The sequence below is a fragment of the Manis javanica genome, chromosome 15 (assembly GCF_040802235.1).
Source record: "Manis javanica isolate MJ-LG chromosome 15, MJ_LKY, whole genome shotgun sequence".
Lineage (NCBI taxonomy): Eukaryota > Metazoa > Chordata > Mammalia > Pholidota > Manidae > Manis > Manis javanica.
The window spans coordinates 68,546,349-68,564,919 of record NC_133170.1 but is presented as its reverse complement, the minus strand read 5'-3'; the positions used below and the strand labels follow the sequence as shown (position 1 = coordinate 68,564,919).

Below are 18,571 nucleotides of genomic sequence, written 5' to 3'. Positions count from 1 at the left end.
TTTATGGTAAACTGGGTATATAATTTATTGAACTGTAGGATAGCCTCCATTTTTGCTACCCTAATAGGGAAAAGGAAAATGGGCTTTGAAAGGATGAAATACACACATTTTTTATTTTTAAATAAAATGTTCATGGACCAACAACATAAAAAATTGTACTCACAGCCAATAGCCAGGTAACGGAAAAAGAGCCACCCACTGATTAGTGGTTCCTTTGGGTTCCGGGGTGGTTTATTCATGATGTCCAGGTCAGGAGGGTTGAACCCCAGGGCAGTAGCAGGCAGGCCGTCTGTCACCAGGTTGACCCAGAGCAGCTGGACAGGAATTAAAGCCTCAGGAAATCCAAGAGCTGCTGTCAGGAAAATACTGTTTCCACCCAAGGGAAGAAGAGAAAGCCCCCAAATTATTTTTGGCCACTATTTAAATAGCAACACCACCCCCTCGTCCTCCATGAAGTCAATGGATAGCAACAATGACTGCGTGAAATAATTTTTTGGCAACTAAAGAACAATTATACCCAATTTTGAACTACAGTTAACTTTTAGAAGGCTAAGAATTTTATGTTACTTTATATAGTTAGTGTAAATTCATTTCTACATTAAAGGGCATCCTTTGTACACGGGGGTAGCAGTGGACAGCCCTCCTGAAGGCTAGAAGTACCTCTATCTTCACAAGGAATTCCTTCCCCTTGTTTCACCCTCCCTCCCAACTTGTGCACAAAGACCAAAGCTGCTGTATGAAGAGCAAATGTGGAAAACTGGGCATCACAAGCCCTGATTTTAGATCAAGGAATACAAGCGATCTGCCATAAGGACCCACCAGACAACTTCCCCCACGTTTGATGAGATGAGGTAGCGGATGAACTGCTTCATATTGTTGTATATTGCCCGCCCCTCCTCGACGGCGGCCACAATGGTGGAGAAGTTGTCGTCTGCCAGGACCATCTCGGAGGCAGTTTTAGCCACTGCGGTGCCAGAGCCCATGGCAATGCCAATCTCAGATTTCTTCAGGGCAGGAGCATCATTCACACCATCCCCAGTCTGAAAGGGAACCCGATGGCTGGTTCACACACACCTGCCACTTAACACACACATCCCAACAGAGGCTCAGCCATCCTGAAGTGAGGCAAGCAAATGGGGCTGCAGGCCTCTGGGCACAAAGGATTAGGAGAATTTTCATTTTCCCACATTTGTGTCACAAAACACATGTCACCTGGGAAATGTTTAACTGCCAAATGAGCTTACCAAAGAGACTTCAGAGGGAAGTGGAACAAAGGGGACTTTAGATTAACCTGTATTATTATTATTTTTATCAAATCCAACCTAAACCACCCACATGCCACATGGCAGTCAAGATAAAGCACATGCATCCACATTGATAAATAGAGTAGGGGCGGACTGCAAGAAGATGTAACTTTAACATGCCATTTATAAAGGTCAGTAACATGCAAAAAAAAACTAATATTGTCTACAGACACAAAACAATCATTCCCATGGACATTTTTAATACTTTTGCTAAATATCCCAAATCAAATTCAGAACAGTGATTCCCTCTGGGAGAGAAGGGAAGGGAGAGGAAGGAGGAGGGGAGGAGTATTCCTATGATATCTGCTTTCAAACAACAACAAAATATTTTTTAAAAAGTTAAATTTTATAGACAAGTGATAGAAAGCAAATATAACAATGTTTGAACATCTGGGTGAAATCATGGGAAGAATCCCGGAAATGCTTCAACAAGCAGCTCTTACAGAGCTCTTCACCATACATCTCATCTCAGTTATTGAAAGATTGGGTGATAGAACTCAGATTAGCTGTATCTAACTGGGTATCTAATAATTAGTATCAATTCTTAGAAAACTTGAGACACAGATATATGTACTTTTACCAAGACCAAATATAAATATATCTTTATTTCCCTAGTGTCTGATTCAGAAGGCACTTCTAGGTCTTGAATGACTCTAGAAAGTCCCCCTCATGCAACATACAGCCTGCCAACTACAGGTCAGCAGAATGCTAGAGAACAGCCCAGGTTGTGACAAAAATCAAGAAATTCCAAATCTCGGAGCTTTTACTAAAAATGTGATGGGTCAGAATTAGAATCTGCTGTGTTTATGTAGTATGAGTCACCTGTACATGTCCAAAGATACTCACCATAGCTGTAATCTCATCAAAAGACTGAAGAAATTCTACAATTTTAGATTTATGGGAAGGTTCAACTCGAGCAAAACAGCGGGCATTCAGGCAGGCATCTCTCTGGGCTGAAGGACTGAGCTCGTCAAACTCCCGACCTGTAAAAGCCTTTGCTGCCACATCCTCGTCCTGCCTGAAGATGCCAATTCGGCGACAGATGGCCACAGCGGTGCCTTTGTTGTCCCCTGTGATCATGATGACCCGGATGCCTGCTTGTCGGCAAAGCTTCACAGAAGAGGCCACTTCAGTTCTTGGAGGATCCAACATGCCCACGCAGCCCACAAAAGTCAGATTGGTCTACAGCAAAAGAATCACTTTATGTTAAAACAGAAAATTCTGGTTTTTCTCTCTAGTGTGGAAAAGGGCCAGTTGCACATTAAAAGCAAAGGTTTCTGTATTTTTCTATGGTAAATTCTGTAACTTTGACTCTTACCTAAGATTAATATTCACACTACTGATAAAAATCCAAAGAATAGTATTAATCCCAATTAATTGGAAATGATTAAAATTACCACTACATTCTTGTTACCAGATCATTCTTTAACTTTCAAATGGATAATACTCTGAAATAAAGAAAAAACCAAACTGAGGATTAAGAGTACTTTGATACTGGCCATGGCAGTGCCCATAGTACCAAAGCTTATTATTACTTGTTCCTTTCATCTGATGCTCAGGAAGTCATATGCCTGGTATGAAAGAATTCTATTATGAAGAGAAAAAATAGAATCTCTCAACTTGGGTATCTTGACCTTCAATAACTAATGAAAGTTTAAAAAATATTACCAATTTTTACATATCTTAATTTACATAAGAGTTGCAAAATAAATTTTACAAGTTTATTTAGCTCAAGTCTTGATTTTTCTACTTTGAAAGTAACAGATCTGTATTAAACTGTGTGTGTGTGTGTGCGCGTGCACACCTCTGGGCAAAAAGAAAGATAAAAAAAAGACCTATTTGACCTTTTACTGAAGGAGTGCTATTTAAACACAATGAACATGCAGGGTGTGGGTGAAGGATTTTTCATCCGCTAACCTCGTATTTAATAAAGTTGGCAGAGTCCTCGAGGTTCATTTCTTCTCTTCTCAGTGGATTGTCATGAGTGGCCAGACCCAGGCATCTCAGGGTATCACTGCCACTACCCCATTCCCGAATGACAGACATGACCTTCTGTTTGACTCCAGGGGTCATAGGGATTTTAGTACTTCCAACTCGGACATGGGTGCACCTGTCAATGACACCTTCAGGAGCCCCCTAGAAATGTTACAGATTTAGACCAACAATTTAGTATCGCCTCACCCAGGATCCTAATCCTGGTAAGAACATCTCAACTGCAATTCACAGTACTTGCCTTCACAAACATTTTGCTCATTGATGTCCGGCTTGGTTTGTTTGGTGTACAATAAACCGACATTGATTTTCTGTCACGTGAAAACTCTAGAGTAAATTCTTTTTTCATCAACTGTTTAATGACCTATAAAGAGAACACATGGAATATTACCGGACAGCAAATTCTGTAGCTTTTTCAATTGTTCAATAAATATTAGGTACCTATTATGTGACAGGCACTGGAGATAAAGCAACAAAATAAAAAACAAAACAGACAAGTTCTCACGCTCATGAAACTTGCCCTCTAGTTTGGGAAAGACAGACTAGAATGTAAAAGTACAATATAGTAAGTGCTGTGGAGAAAAAAGTACTTTCAATTAAGCAGGATAGGAAACCTGTATGTATGTACAGATTGCAATTTCACATGAAGTGGTCAGAAGACCATAGTTGAGTAAAAACATGAAGGACCTGTGAACTGAGAGAAGAGAAGCACAGGTTGGCATCACCTGGCATGTACAAGGAGCCTCCAGGCCAGTGTGGCTGAAAATAGTTTGCAAGAAAGAGATGAGGGGTGTATGGCAGGGGGTAGCAGAGGCAGGCTGTAGGATCCTCAAAGTCACTGTAACGTGTTCAGCTTTTACAACAGGTGAAAATGGGAAGCCAGTGGAGGGTTTAAAGGTCTGGCAACTGAGTTAAGAATTAGCTGAAAGGGGACAAGGAACTCCACCTACACAAATAATCCAAGAGGTGATGGCTACCTGGACCAGGCCAACAGCTCTGGAGGTGAGCAGTAGTCAGTCCAGAGCTCTGCTGCCCAAGAGAAATTTCTATAATGATGAAAATGCTCTATTGGCGCTGTTCATGTGGCTGTCATACATGCTTACCAAACACTTGAAATGGGACTTGTGCTCTAGAGAAAGTTATTTTAAGAATTCTAAGTAGATTTAGGTAGCTTGTTACTATATTAGACTTCAGCATGTTGACAGCATGAGACCAGAAGAGATCATGGGAGTAACTACAGACAGAAAAGACTGAAGAAGACTGGGCCTCCCCACCCCTAGTGGGATGCGAAAGATCCAGCCAAGGAGACAACAGAGGGGCCAGGGAGAACCAGTGAGGTAAAATAATGTTTCAAGGAGGGAGAAACTGATAGGATCAACTGGTAGCTCAGTAAATGAAGACTGAGAATTAAATCTTTGATTTAGATTGTTGGATTATGCATATAATCATGTTTCTTATAAAAAATATACTGTATCCTTTCCAACTTTTCTATCTTTATTTTTCTTGCCTTATTATACAGAGTAGGAACTGCCAGTACAACATGATAGATATGCCGACAGTGGAAATTCTCCTGTTGTCTTTAGTACGATATTAATGCAGGCTTTGCATAAATACACCGTCAGTTTGAAGACAAGTTTGTGGAGTTGTTATCATGAACAGAGATTAAATTCTATCAGCTGCCTTTTTCTGCATCTGTGTAGATGATCCTGTTTTCTTTTTAGTTAATCACATGGTGAATCATCTTGATCTCTCCCAACTCAGACACATATCTAGTTATAACTGTAGAAATCCCAAAGGACCTCAGCATTCAATGCAGGCAGTTATGAGTAGACAGAAGTCTGGGACTCTCTGCCAGGCTGGGTGTCCTACAGCCACCCTCTCAGCCAGAGCTGCCTCAAGCAGTAGAGGGCAATCGCTACAAATTCTACATTACCTGACTTACTTGTAAATATTTCCTATGTGTTTAGTTTTCATTAAGCATTTGTACCAATGGCAGAAGACTGAAGGAAGGTGTAGTGATTCTGAATAAGGTGGGGTCTTAGGCACCAGATATATCCTGGGGGAGAAGAATAAAGCTGTTTCTTCTAATGCCAGGATTTTCAAGAGCAAGTCACATACACATGGGCCACTAGGCCTTAAAAAAAGATGGATTCTGCCCTCTTTGCATCTGAATTACTAAAGGTTCTTTCTTTCTGAAGGGTGGGAGCTGGCGTAAGTTTGTATCTGATAATTTTCAGTGAATGAGCACATTTCTCATCCCGTTTCTTAGCTGTTGTGGCAAAAATGAGGCAAAGGAGGCCTTGGAGTAAGAAAATGCTTAGTCTGCAGAAAAGAAAACCATAGTCCGCCTTCGTTTGTGCAGGCCGTTACAGTTAAAGCGACACTTTTAAGTTCCATGATTGCTACTTGTTTCCCTTCATTGAGTAGTTACAGGTCTAAACCCAACAATTCTAAACCTGACTCTGTGCAGCTGAGTCTTAAGGTTGCCTCTGAGGGATTCAGTCACACCAGCTAGTAACAGAGACTATGTGGCTTTGCAGGATGGGCCCTCCCTGCTTACTGACAGCTAGGGAGTGAATGCCCGCAAATGGAGACAATGGGCCGTTTCACATGGAGGTCTCAGGAGTCAGGCAGAATGCCAAAGGAGCTGCCCAGGGCCCTCGTGGCTCTGTGATTGTTGGCTGTGAAGCATGAATCAGTCTATGTGGAAGATTCTCTACTTCAGCTGTGATATCCTCAGTTGTGTGTGTGTTGTTTCTCAGGACCATATCAAAGAGGCAAAACGACATAAAAGGAAATGATGCAGGAGCAGGAACCCAGTTTTGCCTCACACAGAGACTGTATGCAAGTATACAGGACTCCATGTCCCTGCCTCAAGTGTCAGGCTGGACCGGACGGTCCTGGGACTTGACTTGGGTCACAAAAATGCTTAAATAGCTGAGGTCCTTAAAAAAGTAGTGTGCTTTCTCTGCAACTGTGGGCTGCATGTTCTGAGAAATTTGTCAATTTCCTCTTTGGTTTCTATAGTTCCCATTCCTGAGCTTCTTTAGCTTGTCCTGGCCTCATGGTGCTTCTCCACTCCTAGGTGCTGCTACCTGCTGCTGCTCAGCTGCATGCATGTACTGGGACATCTTGTTGGCAAATTGCTTGCACTGCTCCTCATCCAAGCACTCACCACATTGGCCAGGACAAAGGAAGTTATCACTTAGGTCCATTCAGCTGGCATTATTATGATCAAAAACAAGCTGGTCAGCAATGAGCTGGACCTGAGCCTCAAGGACCTGAATGAGGTCCTGTCAAGAAGTTGTTGCCTTTGCTAAGGCAACCATGCTGGATCTGTCCTGCAATAAACTGTCATTAGATTCTATGACCTCACATGCTTGGTGAGGCTAGACCTGAGTAAAACCATCTCTAACAGCAGATGGCAGATACTAGCCATCTGGTCAGCCTCCAGCCAGATTTCCTCAGTGTCTTCAGACTGGTCATCCTGCCTGCCACTTTGCTCAGCCCAAGAATCCTGGCTTTAGAGCTCTGACAGGCAGCAGGAAAGGGGATGGCGGCCATGCATTTGTCCAGGGTTCTTACCTAACGGACACCCTGCACCCTCCACCACTGCTACCACACTGATGGACCCTTTCAAATGTTAATCTAACCTTGTAGTCGTAGTAAATTCTGCTTGAAAATCATGTTACAGTTTTACTATACTAGCCTTGATGTGCACATGTGCTGAGAATCTTCACATTTGTATTTGAAGAATATTAGTAATTTCCTTTTCTTCTCATGTCCATGTCAGGTTTTGGTATTAGGGTTAAGCTGGTCTTATTAAATGAGTTGAGAAGAGTTTCATTTTTCTCCTCTTACAGTCTGTAAAACGTCTATTTCTTAAGTGTTTGGGAGAACTGGGCCTGAAGAACTTTTGTGGAGATTTTTATTTATAGATTCAATTAATTTAACAGACACAGGATTGCTCCATTTTCCTTAAAAGTGTCAGTTTAGAAAGTTGTGTTACTGAAGGGGTTTGTCAATTTCTTCTGCACTGTCAAGTTTATTAGTATGAAATTGTTTATAACAGATTCCTTACCTTGATAGTATTTTCCTTCCACCTATTTTCTACTTTCTTCTGTTGGAAGCTTACCGCATTGATTTTTAACCTTTTTAATACGTGCATTTAAAGCTATATATTTTCCCTGAAATGATGCTGTAGCCACAACCTCCAATTTCAATAAGGTGTGTTTAATATAGTTTAGTTCAAAATATTTTGAAATTTCCACTATGGTTTCTTCTTTTACCCATGGGTTATTTAGAAGAATGTTGCTTAGCTTCAAAATATTTGGGAAATGTGCTACTTATTGTTTTGTTACTGATTTTTAGTTTAATTCTGTTGTGATCAGCAACCATGTGTATGATTTCAACCGTTTATAATTTTTGTTGAATTTTGCTTCCTCAACAGCGTATCAGAAGCAGAACAGAAATAAGGGTTAGGCTGAATATATTTACAGTGCTGTTCAAATTTTCCATATCCTTAATGATTTTTTCATCCACTTGTTCTGTCAATTTTTGAGATAGGTGTGTTAAAATCTCCAACTCTAACTGTGGAATTGTCTATTTTTCTTTTTATTTCTATTAATTTTTATTTCATGTACTTTGTGCAATTAGGTACATACACACAAATGATTTAACCATTTAGCACAAGGCCATGGGTGACCTTGACAAGAGGTTTTGATAAACTGAAGAGGCAAAAGCTTGACTGGAGTGGATTCAAGAAAATGGAAGGGTTGAAACAAGAGAATACATAAAAATGGTGCTTTCTGGAAGTCTTACTGTATAGGAAAAGAATATGGTCCTGAAGGGAGAAATAAAGTCAAAAAAAGTTTTAAGATAAAAACCTACTGTTAGGTCTCCTGTGCTGAAGAAGATCCAGCAAAGATGGACAACTGATAATGCAGGAGGGAGATGTTGGGGGCTTACTGCACAAGGAGCCAGGACAATCTATCCACAGCACTACTGGAGAAGCAAAGATTATGTGCACAGATGGTTTCATGTGGAACTTATCTATTGATTACTTTTATTTTCATGGTCAAATAGCTAGCCAGATCATTTTACGTGAGAGTGAATATGGGGAAGGAGATATTTCAAGTTTGAGGAAATAAGGTATATAATAAGTTGTCCAAGGTAATAATAAGAGGGTAAATGTACTAAGCATATATGGTATGCATGATGGCAGCATGAACAATACACCAGGCTTAGATACTGACCGAGTTGCAGGCATTTGCTCGTTCTATTTTAGAAAGACCCTTCAATTCGGTATCAAATACATTCATCTTCTCTACCAGGCAAGTGAGAGCAGTCTCTGTAGCTTCTCCAACTTTTTCATACACACCCTTTGCCTGTATTGGTTAATGGCATAGAAAGTGCAAAAAGGGATAAGTAATGAGCAAATAAGTTTTCATTAATAAAGACTTTTTCTGTAGGAGGACAACCTCTCCTCCACTGCATCACTATTCTATGGGCTATTTTAATCGTACTCTGGAGCTCATGATCCAGATAATTAAAAACATACTCAAAGTAAGGTGTGCATTTTATCTTATTCTAATAATCAGGTTTTTCATTTCCCATAACTATTATCACAATATTAATTCAAATAGAGTTTTCAAAACATATTTATAATTCCATGTCATTACTTATCATTCTGTACAGTTTACATTCTGTTTCTGATGGGGACTGGCTTGCCTTTTAGATGAAAACCAAAGGATTTATCTCACTAATTAAAAGGAGATGGAAAAAGGTTTACTGTTGCTTAAATTTTATAGTATTATTTCATCATCATATTCAAAACAGTCCTTTATGCCTCAGCTTGTCCTGAACAATATAATGCTACTCATCTTAAAAAGGAAGATCAACAGCCTACACTTTCAGGAAAACTGCTTCTATCCTGGGTTTTATTCATTTATAGTAACCACACTATAAAGAGATAAGAACACCATGTACACTACACAACTCTTAAGTAACTGCAATGCTCAGTCACCAAGGTTATGTGAAAGGCTCTCCGCTGCTTTCTCTGGCTGGGTCGTGCTGACTCTGATAGAGAGAGGCTCTTGAATGAAAGGAAAATAAAATCAGGAACCCTTACTTTCAAAAGGGAGGAAGGCAGGCTGGATTTTCCTTCCACCCAACCCACCCTTGAGCTAGGAACGGATCAAGTCTAGGTTCTCATTTATGAAGAGCCTTACCTCATTGTAATCTAAAGCAGAGTCATTACAAAGAGCACAAATTGTTGCCAATTCTACAAGACCGTCATACTGATGACATTTCACTGGTTTATCATCTTTATGCCTGTCAAAAGAAAAAACTCTTAGAGCACGGTGTGGTCATCTCTATTAATTTTTATTTAATTATTTAATAATATAAATAAGAATTTTGTGGAAAACAGACTGGCAAGTATTCAAAAGAATTTCAGTGATGGCTCTTAGAAATGCAATGCTGGAGACAATAACAGAATGTGTTTCTTTTATCAGGAATCTATCAGTAAAGACCAAAAATTATTAAAGAATTTCTTCCACAACTGGTATCAATAAAGAACAAAGGCCACTTATTCAGGCTTTAAACAGGAGCTAAATAACAATGAAAAAGATCACTGGCTTATAACCTGTGTTTTTTGTTTCCAAGTGTGTTTTATATCTTGTTCAAAAAATTTTTACTACTCTTAAGAAGTAACATGAGCCATATTCAGAAAAACTGTCTTAACTTTTTATACACACTGCTTATCTGCACAGGTACCAAACTGCCACAGTGGATGCTTTAAATGATAAGGAGGTTCTCACTCACACTTCTCCAATAGGTGCATATGTTGATCCAGTTATGGTAAACTCATTAAGGGAACAAGTATCACCTTCAATTTTGTCCAGAATGAACATCTACAGAAAAAAATAACAAGCACTAAGAATTTAAAGGTGTAAAAATATGCTAGAAAAAAAAATCTTTAAGACAAAAGATCTTTCTCATTTAAGAAAACAATTTCTATGAAACGATGAATAAAGCTCAGTATCAGAAGTACTGTTATTACAACATGATGCTATTTAAGACTGCCTCCCCCATCTACCTAACAGTGATGGAACAGCATCGCTGAGGTGCCGAATAAATAATAAGCAGCAGCAGCACCAAGGACATGGACGACAACCTGTGTGAAACCTCGGTTACAAGGACTCTGGGTCAGGTCAGTCAATGCCAGAGACTCGGCAGTACTCTTCAGAATGCTCAGAATTCCAAATTTCAAATGACTGGCTGAGAAAATGGTGTTAGGTAGTCCTGCCTTAGAGCTAAGAGTAAATGCCTGGGAAATATAAACTCAAAGAATAAATTTCAGAGGTACATAAATGTTCCCTAAGTAAAATAAGATAAATCACTTCCCTGTTCCTTCCCACTTATTTTGATTTTGCCAATAGTTTATTTTCAGTGAAGCTGCATAACTACGTATACACAGTAAGGAGCCCACAGAGCTGAATGAAATCATGTTACCAAGACAATACAGGTGGAAGTGTGCTTAGGAAAGAAATTTTAAATTTACAGAATAATAAAGTGACACAAGCTAGTTTCTTAAAGATGAGTTCTTTTTGTTTTCTTGGTTTCAATTATAATTCAGAAGCCAGTTTGGAAGATTTAGGTTTGTTTTCACTGTGAACTGAAACTGTAAAACCTGTTAAAAAAACAAACAAAAAAAGGAAAAAAATAGAGAATGGAACTTTGACTATACTAATTCATGCCAAAATCTCTGAAATATGAGCAATTCATTCTACAATAATGAATTTTAAAAACAAACTCAAGTAACAAAGGGCCATGTAATGTCTTAAAAACATGAATTCAGAGCATTCCAACTCATATTCAATAAAAATCATCTCATCTTTAAGAAAATATTTTTTTTTGGTCTCAAGATCTGCTTGCCATATATATAGCACATACTTATAAATCTGAAAGACTTCATTTCAAAAGTATACTCAGCAATAAATCAACATTAGAACTAAAGCTATAAGACATACAAAACACTTCTTTAATAAAAATATATAATGGGATTTAAAAGGTTCTAGTTCAGTGTGTCAAATGAGGAAAAGATTCATGTCCAAGGTCACATACACCAAGATCACTGACTCCCACCATTCTTTTACAACAGATACAACACCTAAAAAAAGGAAGCTTGTCAAATGGCTCTTTCCAAAGATGTTTGACATTTTACAGAAGAGGAAACAAAGGACCAAAGAGGCTAAAGGACATATGTGTTCAAGGTTATACAATTATCAAATGGAAGAGAGAGAACTGGTTTTAACCACCAAACTCTCCTGTAAGAAAATCCAACTTTACCCCTTAGTGAAAGATGTGTGACCTCAGACATGTCACAACTTCTAAGAGCCTTGATTTTCTAACCTCTTGAGCAGGATTACCATGATTCAAATAGAGTCACTGTGAAAAAGCAAGTTGGCATTGTTACTATACACTGTGCCATTTCTTTAATGATACTCTATAAAAAGTGAAACTCTGGCTTTATACCAGAATCCAAAATATTTTAAGACATTTAAAAGTCTAATTCCCATTACCTAAATCCAAATGCACTTGGGCATTTTAGATTGTGAGCAAGTAAACCATTTAGAAACTGCATGATGAAAGTAGGCCTAAATCAAGGGCAGTTATGCAATCCACGGCAAGAAACCTCCTGTAGAATACTGATCAGCATCAGCTTTCTGTTGCTGAGGTAGAACAGAACAAAGAGGCAGGCTATTTCTTTTGTAGAAGAAAACATTTTAAATGAAACTATTTAAGGGAAAATGTAAGAACAGAAAAAATTTCTATTATGAATTTCAACTCCTGGTTTGAAATCTGATTTACTGCCACAACTTTAAATTAAAATTTTCTAGAGATTATAATTTCACACACTACTTACTTTCAGGGGTAAGAATGATTCTGAGGAATTAAAATGGAAGAGAAAGAACAGGGTTCTGTCTTGCAAGTTAAATTTAAACAATTTCCTGGGGGAAACTAAACAGGTAACATGAAATTTCCTTTCAAAAAACAACAACAAAAAAATTCCCTTTCCCTTTCCAAAACAATCTGCTTTTAGCTGACAACTAGCTTTTCGAAGTCTTGTCCACCTTTTCTGGTTCAAAGGAATGAACACTTCGGTAGCTCAGTCAAACCCTACATCTGGAAAAACAGGACAAACTAGAAGCTCACCACTTGAGAGATAGAAGAGCCGATCTGTTTTAAACACCTGTCCATTCATTCTAAATCTGGATTTGGACTTCACAAAGAGTTAGGAGTATGTGTATCTAAAAATCATCACGAATCTAAATTTGGCAAGACAAAGATTCAGAGGGTTTCACTATAAAATAAATGATGTAAAAATAATTTTCAATGCTGAAAAACATTATCCAAAATCTGGAGATAAGACCAAGAGGATAGCCACATTCCTTTTAGAGTCATTCAGAACCATAATTTAACAGGTCTACTCAAAGATTCAGTGTTTTGGAAAGATGTAACACTGTTTCACTGTGCTATTTATTAATTATGGGCTCAATGTTACATGAGGTTGTGGATTTGTGTCCTGCTGAAGAGGTAATCTGCAGTTTGATTGTCCTGTAGGATATTAACCAGTTTTTATAATCTAACATAAAGCAATTTGATTCTAATATTGAGCACTTCCTCAAATGCTCTTGTAAACCAAGTTTCACCATCTTACCGATCATCTCATTACATTAATTAATCTTTGACATATGTCCACTCAATATTTGTATGAGTCGTGTACCTTTTGGAAAATTATACTTTTTTTTTTTGACTTGTACAAAGTTGTTTAAATGAAACCTAGGGAAATGAATGATAAGAACGAACTTATCGGCTATATCATGTATTATTTCTTTAGTTTTCATTTTTCCAAGGGCAGGCTTAAATGGTTCCTTACTTTACTCCCAAGTGATATTCAAAACAGCCTAAGATAGGAAGGAGGAAGCAAGTTTAAGGCAATTATTTACTTTTCAAGAAGAAAGCATGTCTCAGTTCAATGTGTTAGGGACATACCAATGAGAATTTTAGGTAGGTAACTAGTTGTTTTATAGAACACTATTCCTTTAAAGCTTACCTATTAACATCCACACACTTAGAGACAGAGGAGCATAGTCACCTAACATTTGCAGACTGCCTAAAGTTATTTTCCCAATAGAAGTATATCAACTGTGGAGATATACTTTATTTAATGAAATAGTTTTAGGAATTTAATGATTAATTCCTCTGAAGTATTAGAAATTACCTGGGGCTCAGGCTTATACATACAACCCAATTTGTTTACAACACATAAAAAGGTTTCAAATTATGAATCAAAGGTTTTGATGGCATGAGGGCATATTCTTGAGATGAATTAACCACCAACACAGAAAATATTCTTAAATTACTCCCACTTACCCTGCAGACTGACATCTGGTTTGTCGTAAGTGTACCAGTTTTGTCTGAGCAGATAACAGAAGTACAACCAAGGGTTTCTACGGAAGGAAGGCTTCGAACAATGGCATTTTTCTTTGCCATTCTGCGTGTTCCCAGGGCCAGGCAGGTGGTGATGACAGCAGGTAGACCTTCAGGAATGGCTGCTACAGCCAGGGCCACTGCAATTTTAAAGTAGTAAATAGCACCTCTGATCCAGGAGCCTCCATGAACTGGGTCATTGAAATGCCCAATATTTATGATCCAGACGGCAATGCAAATAAGGGAGATGACTTTGGAAAGCTGTTCCCCAAATTCATCTAGTTTCTGCTGGAGGGGTGTTCTCTCCTGTTCTGTTGCCACCATTTCATCCCGGATCTTGCCAATTTCAGTGTTCACTCCAGTTGCCACCACAACTCCCATGGCTTTACCAGCAGCAATGTTGGTACCCTAGGACAGAAGTAGAGAACTGCTTATAATATAACCACCACACCCAACTTAAAAACTGACTAATAAACTAAGACTCATGTTGATTTTAACTAGAGCACCCAGATTCTCTCACTACATTTTACTGGGCCTTCCAATGGCTAATCTTCAGAGAACCAGCCATCAAACTTTGATAATGAGCAATACCTCATGCAGGTAGGATGGTGCCTCTCTCCCTGGCTCTTATTTCATGTGGCACCAGCACCTGTACATGGAGTGAGTCCCTGGGCTCTTACAACACTGAGCCTTGGCCTGCAGACTGGCTTTAGGCTGGACCAGTGCACAGACCCTCCGTCTCCTGATCTCTCAAACTCCATATGGCTCTCAACCTTAAGCATTTTCCACCTACGGCACCCTTCCCTACTCAACCTCCCCTACCCTGATCCCAAATAATAAGGAGGGCAACCAGCACCTTGGGCTACACCTTGAGGACCTCCACTCAAACACTGGCATTCAAAATTAATGAAATCAAGTATGAGCATTCTCTCCCCACTCCACTTTAATTCCTTGTGTGGGAATGACATAGCTCCAGTATTTCCAGCTGCCATGAGTGGTTAGGCTCCCATATTGACCCACAAAAGCCCCCTTGAAATATTTTAAATTCCAAACAAGAAAAAATCTATAAGTTTTCCAATTTGTATTTCCAAATTGTAACAAAGAATTAAAATAGTACAATAAACATCCTTGTAACTTTTCACACACTCACCATGTTTGTTTGCCATATGCTTTCTCTCTAAACACACACCTTGTTATTGTGAACTATGTATACACATCAGCCATATCATTTTGAAAACACCCTTTATAGCTAAGCCTTTTTCAAACAAATCTACTTTTCTGCTATGTTTACACATGAAAAGTTTAAAGATATTTTTTTGACCTTACCTTTTTCTAAATCCTCAAAAATTTGCCAACTAAATGAAAGACATCTTGCATACACATTCCACCATTATATGTTACTGATGTTTTCTCACACCTGAGACTGACCAGGAACAGTGTAATTATTCTCTGAATAACAGCCAGCACTTTCTAAAGTCTGACTCCTGAAAGAGGGCAGTGAAAAAAAAGTCTACGACTTAAAACTGAGAATGTTTTCATTCTATAGTTGATGAAATACTTACAGAAAAGAGCATGTTCTTCTTATCTTGGTTGACAGCCCGTGGGTCAGGGACAGGGTCAGTGTGCTTGATGACAGAGACAGACTCACCTAAGCAGGTTGTAAGATAGAAGAGATGGTTGGATCTGTGCAATTTACACCCCCTCCCATCCATGCATGCCACCACCACTCTCAGAAAAAGGGAGAAAAGGCCCAACTCATTCAAAGTTGGTGAACTAGTAAAATTTAGAAATAGAAACCAATTTCAGAGTAAAGAATGCCAGGATTAAAACCAATACAATTTCAAAATAAAAGAACTTAATTTTGGTTTAAAATCCCAGTCAAATACCTTTATTTTCTGAAGAAACTATTCAAATTTATTTTCAGGTATCTTTTTATACTCTAATACTGTGAATATACATTTACACACACACACACACACACACACACATTTGTTGCATACTTAAAAAATGGCAAAAGTGTATTTATTCTTAATGGACTGAACAAACTGTCACTATATTATGTGAATAATGAGGATCATCCACTGGGAAACCTGTTTTTGTTCAGTACTGCCAAAGAAAGAAATAAAAGCATTGTTTTAGAAATATTTGCATGCACTAATCAGACAATTCTATTTCAATTAAACAAAACTGAAAAACAGCAATGAGCAGGTGCACTAAAAAGATCATGTGCTATAAAGGACTACTTCTCAGAGTTTCTACTCGGCTTCTTGAATTTGGTTTAACTTTACTCAACACCACTTATGCTCAGAGTCCGTCTGAGTGGTGTGAAATTCACTGTTTACCTGTGAGAATGGACTGGTCCACTCTGAGAGTAGTAGACTTGATGGAAGTTAGCCTTATGTCAGCAGGAACTTTGTCACCAACTATAAGGGGGAAAAAGCAGCTCAAATAAGCAACTTCTGGAGTCATGTTTCATAGAAATCAATTTGTCTCCAAATAACACAATTTTTCAAGAAAGTAAATAGCTTATATATAGCGCAATTAAATAAAAATCTGTTAAAATAAGCAAGATAACCAACTTATTCCCGGAATCATAAAACTCCTTTGCTGGACAAATACAGTATTTGAATTACACAGGCAGAGAATGATGCCTGAAGAAATATGAAGCATACATTATTTACACACGTGCACATGCATGTGTGGCATGGTGAGGGGGATGGAGTTATATATGCCATGGTTTACTTCATCAGAAAAGCTAAATTATTGTGAAGAGGAAACAAATGGCTCTTTAAAAAGATTTTCAATCTCAAAAGAGGAATGCAAATAAAACTAGAGACACTACTTTTAAACTATGAAATTGACAAATAAGAGTTGAGAAAATGCACTAAGTTTGCAAAGATGTATAGAAACAGGCAGAGACTCTTATACTAAGGTGACTAGATCTGGAAATTTTAGTTTTAATAAGGAAAAAAATCAGAGGCACAAACATAGGGTCAAGTGCTTAAGCAGAAATTAATGAGTATTCTGCGTTAATGCACTGCTAATAAGGACAAACTGGACATATGTAATGTCACTAAGCATGCCATGTAATATTAATAGTCCATTTCGCATATATAATTCAACTATGCTTCCAGACTTTGTGACTTACATATGCTGCTGAATGGGAAGGAAAAACTTGTTACACAAAAATCTCTGGAGGGCATTTTGGCAATACATAATTGTGAATGGTAATCTTTTTACTCCATAAATTCCACTACAAGGAATTTATTCTACAGATATGGTCACACAATATGTGGTTAATCACAGCAGTTTTTCATTAAGAGAAGATGAGACAACTCTATTCATACTAAAGTGAACATTTCCTGAGATATACTGTATATGAAGTGGGAAAAACTCAAATGTGAAGCATCATGTCTAAGGAAATACATCTAGGAAGGTATAACCAACTGGAAATACTGGGTAGCTGGATATGAGAGGAAGGAGACTTTTTACCTTGTGCCCTCCAATACCCTTGAAATTTGATTTATCAAATAAATGAATAAGCCTCTAGATCTTTAAGTCAACTGGGGTCTTCTTCTCTAGGCTAGAGTTCCTTTAATAGCACTTACAGGGCCCACATTTCAGCCCTTTTCCTTGCATGTATGAAGTAAATGCCACAAGGCAAACCCAGGAACATACAGAGCCAGTGTTTCACATGCACCTTTAGAACAGTGTCCAGCAGTGTAGGTATTCAGATATTGTTGAATGAGTACTCACCAAAGCAACTGGACATTACCTTTCTGAAAGGCAACTAAGATAGCTTTTGAAGTCTTACGCAAGGACAACTAAAAATTAAAATAGAGTTTACTCTAAAAATGCATGTGGTATTTTTAAGTCATATCTTCATTTTTCCATACTTGCTGTACATACTGAACTGTAACTGTCATCGGTTAATAAAAAATTACCAAAATAGCCATTCTGACCAAATAGTAGATTTCTTTCATTTGTTAAACCTTCAGTTTATTTCTGATTTTTCTCCATTTCAGAGATTTTAAATTCAGGGAGAGCAAACTATACTTCTTCAGCTCAAGCTCATGAAATAACCCTGTAGCCTAAGTAGGAAATGTGGTCACAAGGCAGCACAGAAAGAGACTGTCAATATATAATCTCAAGGGACAAAGATCATCCTTGCATTTGACTGCAGGGACACATTAAATTAAGGTGAAATTCCTACTGGAAATGCTTATGCAATGAATAGCAATATTCAGACTTAATAAACTAGAACCTTTCATTTTAATGTAATTCTCACTCTAAAGTAACCATATCCTAAACTTTAGTGACCTTTAACAGCTAAAATGTCCCATCAGGATAAAAACTTGAAACCAACTTTACAGAAACCAAACACTTTCTGCATTATTTCTGGTGGAAATAATTTGATCCTGCATGATCTTGAACATGAAAAGAGTGCAAGTTTAATGATAAGCATATGACCCTAAATGGAAAATTTACTTGAAAATGTTCCTTTGATGTCTGAGGCGATTTATGTCACAATCCTACAGAAGCGGAAAACTTCTAATGCGGCAAAGAGGTCCTGATAATCTATAAGCACTAGCATATTCCTGCACTGTAACGACTGAAGATACAAAAAAATCTTAAAAGGTTTTGTTTTATACTTAAATAAAGGTAATCCTTTTTTTCTATTTAAACTATTTCTTTTATAAGCCCTAGCTCATACTGTCATGTAGAGCTACATTTAAAGCCAGCAATCATATATTCAAATTGAAAATAAACTATGAGAG

General features: G+C 38.0%; 1 protein-coding gene across 3 annotated transcripts in view; it reads right to left on the bottom strand.

Moving 5' to 3' along the window:
* The window catches only part of ATP2A2 (ATPase sarcoplasmic/endoplasmic reticulum Ca2+ transporting 2), a 51,935-nt gene that overhangs the window by 7,517 nt on the left and 25,847 nt on the right, over positions 1-18,571 (bottom strand). For all 3 annotated transcript variants that reach the window (XR_005060233.2, XR_012125545.1, XM_037014246.2), the window contains exons 6-16: positions 16,136-16,216; positions 15,356-15,441; positions 13,737-14,201; positions 10,122-10,210; positions 9,527-9,629; positions 8,552-8,683; positions 3,538-3,660; positions 3,222-3,440; positions 2,151-2,486; positions 820-1,040; positions 164-366 (exon numbers count right to left, since the gene is read on the bottom strand). Coding sequence is in view for 1 of the 3 variants with exons in the window: in XM_037014246.2 (XP_036870141.1) it covers positions 164-366; positions 820-1,040; positions 2,151-2,486; positions 3,222-3,440; positions 3,538-3,660; positions 8,552-8,683; positions 9,527-9,629; positions 10,122-10,210; positions 13,737-14,201; positions 15,356-15,441; positions 16,136-16,216 (2,058 nt within the window). In the remaining 2 variants the exon portion in view is untranslated. The remainder of the gene's footprint in view (positions 1-163; positions 367-819; positions 1,041-2,150; positions 2,487-3,221; positions 3,441-3,537; positions 3,661-8,551; positions 8,684-9,526; positions 9,630-10,121; positions 10,211-13,736; positions 14,202-15,355; positions 15,442-16,135; positions 16,217-18,571) is intronic.